Raw genomic sequence first — 8,489 nt, 5'->3', positions numbered from 1 at the left:
ACCATCTATAAAATTCCAGCTAGATTCATTGCACAAGAACTCTTACAGCTCTTTGGCTCAGCATCACCCAAGTAACCCGACCAGGATCTTATTTGTTAGGACTTTCCTGCCAAAGAGCGGGTCCTTATTGGATTTCTTATCAAGTGAAACAATTTCCCTGAAATCCAGGTGCGGGGAGGCAGCTGCCTCATGGTGAATGGAAAACCAGGAGCTTGAATCCACTTCCAGGGAGATGACAGTTTAGGAAGGCGCTCATTCTAGGCCCTCTCACAACATGGTGGAGGAGACCTTAGCCAATTGTAGGAAGTCTGATGTGGGTGACTTGTCCTCCGGTGTTGGGTACCAGTGACCTTTTTGAAAAATGCACGTCACACTAAAGAGTCATTTTCTGCTTACTACATATTTTTTAGCCAATAACCAGATAAGGGGTGGTAACTGGGTGTGGGTTATAGGTGTGAAAGAGCTAAGTTTTTTCACAATTGAAGTACCTTCCCTTCTCCTAGGACAAGGTATGTTCAACGCTGGTAGGAGCTCTGTGGGAGTAGAGAGGATGGGCCCCCGGGACAGGTGCCATCTGGAAGGTGTGTTTTTGCTGTTTATACAAAGCAGAGAATGTTACACGATGTACCTGTTTGCAAATATATATTGGTGGAGTGCCTGTAAAGGCATATTTAAGCCCAATAGTGTGTGTGTGTGTGTGTGTGTGTGTGTGTGTGTGTGTGTGTGTGTGTTCTGAGCCCCCAGCAGAGTTTGGCAAAAGTGCATCACGCTGGACCTGCACACCCATACAACTCTACACCTCTCAAGAAACATCATTTTATTCCTTGGGCCTGTAAACACAGTTAAGTCCTTGGTCTGGACAACCAGAGAGAATGAGCTCTAGAGGGCGTTTCAAGGTCAAGAATGTTAACTGGATCACATATGCGTTGCCACTGCCCATCCCGGTCCTGTGTGCTGGCGGATTACAGAACTCTTCTGCCTTTGCCTGTTTTCAACATCCTCAGGATCCATGTATACTGCCCTTGATCCAGTGATCTGTAACCTTCCCTGCTCCCCAGCCCGCTCCTTGCAGAAGAGAGACTGGAAGTTACAACCACCTGCCAGTCAGAGCTCAGATGGGTGTAATCTCAGCCTACCGTGCTTCTGCTATTAGATGTATATCCCTAGTGCTTTACAGCATGTGGGCAGGTGAACTGTGCATGTAATCAAGGATTACACGGGCTATGTGTGCCACCAGTCACAGGATCAGGCATCCAAGCAATGGTGGATTTTTTTTTTTTTTTTAAGGATTTTTTTTTTTTTACAGTTGTGTAGCTTGGTCTGGTGGGACTCCTAACAGTGGGAGCAGGAGCTGTCTCTGATTCTCTTGCAGGCTTTTGGGACCGTTTCCCTCATACTGGGTTGCCTCATCAACCTTAATGTGAGGGAAAGCCCCTAGTCTTACTGAAACTTAATATGCCATAATTTGGTTGCTCTCTACCCTTTTCTGAATAGAAATGAAGGCGGAGTGGATGGGGACGGACAGAGGGGACGGGGGAGGCAGAGGCTGGGAGGAGAGGGAGGAGGGGAAACCGCAGTTGGGATGTAAAAGAACAACAACAATAATAATAGATTATTTTTATTTTGTGTGGGTGCTTTGCTTGCACATGTGTCCCATGTGGGTGCTGGGAATAGAGTCTGGGTCTCTGGAAGGGCAGCCTGTGCTCTTGACTACTGAGTAATTCCCTCTAGCTCCTGCTTTGCTTTTTTGAGACAGCTCTCACTACATAACTAGGCTGGCCTCACCCAAACTGGCCTTGAATTCATGATCTTCCTCCCTCTGCTTCCCAAATACTGGAATCACAGGCTTGACAGTGATAGCTCTCGGTACATTTAATAGTTACAAGCTTCAGCATACATATAAAGCCCATTTTGGGATCAGGCAGTTAAAAGCCAGTTAACAGCGTCTGTTTGGTAGAACCACCCACTTCTTACTCCATTTCTGGGCCCTTTGAATCGATTCTCCAACCATTGCTGCCTTCAGGGTTAGTCAGTGGTTTTAGAACAAAGATGTAGGTTTTTTTTTTTTTCAGTTTTTCTTTCTCCTCTAAATACAATTATACACTTTGCATAAAGGGAGTCTCCTGCCGAAGCTAACTAGGAACAGACCCAGACTGGGGTCTCTGGCAATATGATGGGGTCCCCTGCACTTCCCTCTGTCTCAGAGCCTGGAGCCTGGGCTTAGGAGGGGCCTCACACGAAACCAACCTCAGGCAAAGACACTAAACAAACAAAAGGAGAAAGCAAGAAGTGCATGCTACCTCCAGGAAAGAATAAGAATCCTATCAGAGTTTCCAAGTTCACGTCACACAGGAACAAGTAGTTGTTCCAGTTCATTAGCAGCAGTGGCAACAGTCCTGTTCCTCACTGCCTTCCACCCGGTGACTCACAGACCCAAGCCCAGCAGTGTCTGCTTGGTCCTTAGCAGAGGCAGCCTAATTGCACTAAGGCAGTCCTCAGAAGCCCTTCCAAACCCATTGCAAGATATCTCCGGGGACTGAGCAAGACCCCCAGAGAAGGAAGCAAACCAAACAGCATTGCAAAGCTGTTGTCTTGGAATGTAAAGCAGCAAGAGAAGGCAAGACCCTTGGTACAGTGCCTCAGCAGGACTATTACTGAGACAGAAGGTTGGTATTGGCTCCTGAGTTACCCAAGCACAACAGTTCAGATGTTCAAAATGCGGTCGCCTGAGCCAGTCATATCCCAAACCAGGAAAGCCTCATCCAAAATGAGGAAGAACAGTCAATGCAGTTATGCCAACACAACACGCACATGGACATCAATAACTAGTTTCCCCAAAAGAAAACAGTAGAAAATCTGAGCGGTGACGTAGACCTAAAAGAGATCTGACTGGAAGTTACAGAAGCAGAGACTAGAGATGGCTCAGTAGGTAAAGACATTTGCTCTGGAGGCCAATACCTTCAGTCTGGTCCTTGGAACCCGGGAGGAGCTCACTCTACAAAGATGTCCTTTGACCTCCACATTTATGCCATGGTACATGGCCCCAAACTGTCCACAGACATACAGATACACAGATGAGCACACACTAAGTATAATGTTTAAGATGTGGAGAGAAAAATATACAAAGTGAAACTTAAAACATGGATAAGCTCAAAAGTATCATGGGGAACATTAAAGGTCCTATCAGGGCTGGGGATGTAGCTCAGTTGGTAGGGTGTTTGGCCAGCATGCATGAAGTCCAGGTTTGATCTGCATCGTCATATAAACTGGGCGTGGTGGCTCAACCTGTAATCCCAGAACTTGTAAGGTGGAAACAAGATGATAAGGAAATCAACTGTATTATCCTCTCCATGATACTTTTGAGTTCATCCCTGTTTAAAGTTTGTATTTTTTGCTTCCATAACTTAAAGAAAAATTAAACTTGGTGTATGCTCATCTGTGTATGTGTATGTCTGTGGACAGTTTAGGGCATGTACCATATAGCGAATCCAAGATCAGTCTGGGTTGCATAGGACCCTGAAAGGAAGAAGATGAGGAGAGGATGGGTGGGAGAATGCTACCATTTATAGTATCTGAGTCCTGGCAGCAGAGGACAAAGGTCAAGGACAAAGGTATTGAGAGAAATAATGCCCCTCCCCACCAACCCAATCTGCCGCCCCAATCTGGAGAAAGACAGCCTATGGTTCAAGAAATGGATCAGATTTCAAATATAATAGGAAACCCTTACACACATCCTCTTTAATCTCTTAGAAACTGAAGAATAAGGGGGAAAATACCAATCTTAAAAACAGCAAAAAATAGCCAGGAAGGAAAGTAACTCAAGTTCTATTTTTGCCTTGGGAAGAGGTGGCAAGCACGTCAAACACTGAGGACAAAGGACTATTAATGTTGAGGCCTGCGTTCCTCGAGACTATCTTAGGAATGAGGGGGGTGGCCGGTGTTCTCAGAGGAGGGAAATAGAATTGTGGAGGCCTGCCCCAAGGGCAGCACTAAACAAGGAAATGAACGGAAGTGGAACTTCTGGAAAAGATGAGCCAACAATACAGAAGGAACCAGAACTGACTCTCACCTCTTTGGCTTCTTTACCTGCACCAGATGGGCAAAACAAAGATAACCACACCACCTTATGCCCTGCTTGATATTTGTGGAGAAACCGCTTCTGTATTTTAAAAGGAGGGAGGAGCTAAGGAGAGGGCTCGGTGGCTAAAGCACTTGCCATGCAAACTTGGAAACCTGAGTTTGAATCTCTCGAGCCCAAATAAAGTTGTCACGGTAGCTTATGCCTGGAATTCAAGCCTGCTGGTGAGCAGAGAAAGGAGAATTCCCAGACTCTCGAGGGTAGGGTATTCTGGTACACACGAGACCTAGCAACAGAGAGACCATGTCTCAAGGTAGAAAGTGAGGATGACACCTGGGGTTGTCCTCTGACCTACACACATCATTTTAAAAGTAGAGAGAGGGCTGGAGAGATGGCTCGGCGGTTAAGAGCACTGACTGCTCTTCCAGAGGTCCTGAGTTCAATTCCCAGCAACCACATGATGGCTCACAACCATCTGTAAGGGGATCCGATGCACTTTTCTGGTATGTGTTTGAAGACAGTGACAGTGTATTATTTCTCATATAAATAAAAATAATATTTTTAAAAAGTAGAGAGAGTAAAAGAGGTTGGCAGAACATGGATTTTTAAACAGTAGTGGCTATGATAACATCAAATAAGGCAGACTTCAGAGCAAGACAATTAGTAGAGACAAATAGGGGACATTGTAATAGAGGATGAATCAATATACCAAGAAGATGCTGTGAGCTTAAAGGAGTATGCATCTGAGGACCAAGCTTCAACATCTGAGACAATGAAGCAAAACTTAATAGAGCTGCAGGCGGTTGAGACACTGGCTGCTCTGTCAGAGTGATGGAGTTCATTTTTCAGCACCCACCCAGGGTGGCTCACATCAACTTGTAAATCCGATCTGGGAGATATGATACTCTTTTGGTCTCTGTGGACACCTGCACATGTACACACACACGCATGCACGTGAATAAAACCTTTAAGTTGATAGAGGTGAATGGAAAAATTGACGAATCCGCAATCACGGGGCAATTTGACACCCACTTTAAGTGACTGATAATACTAAATTCAATACTCTTGCCTTGGTTATGGTATCCTGCATCAGAAGTTGACCTTAAGAAGCTTGAAAGAGTTGAAGTCATAGGATGTGTTCTCTGAGTTTAATGCAGCCAAACTAAAGACCAGTTAACAGCAAAACAAAAGGAAAACTTTCAAACATTTGAAATTGTGCCTGATACAACTCAGACAGGCCACGGAAGTCTCTGTGGGGGCACTTAAGTCTCTTAAGTGTTGAAAATAAATAGGCACTCAAGTGAGGAGAAAGAATCATAGGTTTTGCAGGGCAGTGGTGGCACACGCCTTTAATCCCAGCACTTGGAAGGCAGAGATATGAGGATTTCTGAGTTCAAGACCAGCCTGGCCTACAGATTGAGTTCCAGGAAAGCCAGGGCTACACAGAGAAACCCTGTCTTGGAAAAAAAAAAAAAAGAATCATAGGTTTTTCCAGCCAGAGGGGATAAGCATAAAAGTTAATGGGAGAGGGACCTGGGAATATAGTGAAGTTGGTAGAGTGCTTGCCTAGCAGGTATGAAGCTCTGGGGTTGATACCCAGGACAGTATAAATTCATCATGGTGCCTCATACCTATAATCCCAGAGCTAGGGGGTTGAAGGAAGAGGATCATGAATGTAAGATTACTCTCAGCTAGTTAGCAAGTTCAAGGCCATATATAAATACAAATTAGGAGCTGAGATGACTCAGTAAAGTGCTTACAGCACAAGCTGAGGACCCGAGTTTGGATTGCTAAGCGCCCACATAAAAGCCAGGTTTGGGGGTGGCACAGAGACAGGCAGAACCCTGGAGCTCATTGGCCCAGCAGCCTCATTCTGTTAGTGAGCTCTGGATTCAGTGAGGGGCCCTGTCTCAAAAGCAAGTGGTTGAAGAAGACACTGAGTGTCAGACTGGGGCCTCCACACACATGTGCACACATACACACACACACACACACACACACACACACGAGTGCACACCCACATACAAGTGAACACATACACGAGTGCACATACATGCAAGTGCACACACATACAAGTGCATATCTTCTCAGGAACACACAGGTGCATGCACAGAATAAAAATAAAAGGCTCATCATGTCCTTCCATTTGCTTGTCCTGTTTTTTCATGCCAAGCTTTATTGTAATATCCTAAGACGGAGAATGTAGCTATTTCCACAGCGTCTTAGGATCCTGAGCAGCCAAGAGATCTTAGGGTGTTCTCGGTGTCTTTTCCACGGTGAGTAACCTTGTGATCAGAGGAAAAGAGGAGGAGGAAGAGGAGGAGGAGGAAGTGGAGGAGGAAGAGGAAGAGGAAGAGGAGGTGAGGGAAGATGGCAACAGGAGCACTGTTCTTTGGAGAGCCCGGGGATCCACATATGATCCTTCCTTCCTTGAAGGCACGGCACTACCTCTGCCACTAATCCTATCTAGTAACATGAGATGCTCAATGGCCATGCCTTTTACTAGGGACTTAGCTGTAAAGCCTAGGCCTCTTGTTTATGCTTTTTCATTTAAAACACTTTAAAAGTTATTATTACAGGGTGGGGCTCAGTACAAATGTGGAAATCAGAGTGGGTGTTCTCCTTCCACCCTTACATGGGCTCTGGAGATCAAACTCAGACCACCAGGCTTCCACCTTTACATGCTGAATCATCTGGACCACTCCTCTTAATGTCTTATTGGCAAAGATCACGTCCCCTTTGACTTCCACAAAGCCTTAGAGCTGGTGACGAGAAACACCATTTCCAGAAGGATGAAAGAGCTCTCATGCTTCCCGAATGGATCTTTATCTCTTACCCTGTGCTAGGTCCTTCTTAGCCATGATTGGGACTGCGAGGGCTTTGGTAGTAACTGGGATAGCAATATGCTATAATAAAAAGGACATACCTATTCTTCTTGGAAGAGAAGATATCTTGTTGTGTTTCTGATATATCGCCTTGAATTCTTGAAAGAAAAAAAAATAATCAAAGAGAAGGCATGTCAATGTGGCGCACTGATCTGAGAGTTGGAATTCTAAATTCCTAGAATGGCTTAGAAAAGGTAGGCAGAGGAGGCCTTTACAACACTTCTCATGGCTCCTTGGAGCTTCACCGCCTTGCTCGTGTGTTGAGGCAGGGTCTCAATACTAAGTAGTCCTGGCTGTCCTCAAATGAGTCATGCTCCTGTCTCAGCCTCTGAACCAACTCTCCTATTTTTACATTTGAAGAGTTGTTCCTAAATGGGGCAGATCGGCTACATATGGGGTCACATTGCCCTCCCTCACGTTTGGGGCAGGGGTACTGCACAGGTTTTCTGACACTAAACTCAGTAGCTTTATCACCGAGACACCTTTGGTCGCTCCACAGTTTGCGTCTGTGAGCCATGCTTGCTGTGCTGTACGGGTTTTTCCTCTGAATGACTATGGCATTGCATCTGATCTTGTTGCTTAAGGGTGAGCCTCTATGCTGAGCATGGACTAACTTCAGGTACACCTTCCACCATGACAAGGGTGTCCACATGCCTGCCAGTCCATCTCCGATGCCCTGCGGTCATAGTGGGGTTTGCGATCACTCAACCTCCTTAGGATGCCCTGGTTTTCCATGGTGATCCTTACTAGGTCGCGATTCCTTGATTCTCTGTTTAAGCTGAAAAACACAAAACCAGGGCAGGGAGAGGCACATGGTCAAGAAGAACATGTCTCCTGGATGGGGTGAAAGTTTAGGACAGTGCATGCTGGGAAATACACAAAGTGGGTACAGTCTTTCATCAGTAGCCCTCAGCCCCACTTCCTGCTTGAAGTCTACTTCCTTGATACGAGCTAGAGCTTAGGTCAGTGTTGAGCTCAGACTATACTGCAACTCAAAATTGGCTCCATATTGCAGCAGACAGTTTTCATCCTGTGCCTTGCCCTGAGAGACTCCACTTCACAAACAGCTTTTGATTCTATTTTGAGGACAGAGGATGAGACTGTACCTGCGTGGATATACGCACAGCACCATCTGTCCAGTGCCCCCCACATGTCACAGATGACTTATTCTGTGGAGTAAAGAGGTTCCCATCCTATACATTTGTAAAGGTGAATTGGAATTGTCAGGGCACGTGGACACATTCAAACTATATGAGAGGGCTGGAGAGATGGCTCAGAGGTTAAGGGCACTGGGTGCTCTTCCAGAGGCCTTGAGTTCAAATCCCAGCAACATGGTGACTTGTGGTGTCTATAATGTAATCTGGTGTCCTCTTCTGGTGTGCAGGCATACATACAGGCAGAACACTGTATACATAAATAATTCTTTTTTTAAAAAAATGAGAAGAACTAGGCTCAAGATCTGGCCAGTGGCAGGCAGTACACACCTGCTTGAAGTCTACACTGCTTTAATCCCAGCACCGGGGGGG

General features: G+C 45.7%; 1 protein-coding gene across 1 annotated transcript in view; it reads right to left on the bottom strand.

The window, feature by feature from the left end:
* Nucleotides 1-6,215: 6,215 nt before the first annotated feature.
* Nucleotides 6,216-8,489, bottom strand: part of Cfap97d1 (CFAP97 domain containing 1) — a 5,447-nt gene continuing 3,173 nt past the window's right edge. Inside the window, exons 4-6 of the mRNA XM_031352918.1 lie at nt 7,618-7,741; nt 7,005-7,061; nt 6,216-6,363 (exon numbers count right to left, since the gene is read on the bottom strand). Of these exons, the coding sequence (XP_031208778.1) occupies nt 7,005-7,061; nt 7,618-7,741 (181 nt within the window). The 3' untranslated portion in view covers nt 6,216-6,363. The remainder of the gene's footprint in view (nt 6,364-7,004; nt 7,062-7,617; nt 7,742-8,489) is intronic.

The sequence above is a fragment of the Mastomys coucha genome, unplaced genomic scaffold, assembly GCF_008632895.1.
Source record: "Mastomys coucha isolate ucsf_1 unplaced genomic scaffold, UCSF_Mcou_1 pScaffold5, whole genome shotgun sequence".
Taxonomy (NCBI): Eukaryota; Metazoa; Chordata; class Mammalia; order Rodentia; family Muridae; genus Mastomys; species Mastomys coucha.
Note: the sequence above shows the minus strand (reverse complement) of the source record. Positions and strands in the feature narration are given on the sequence as shown.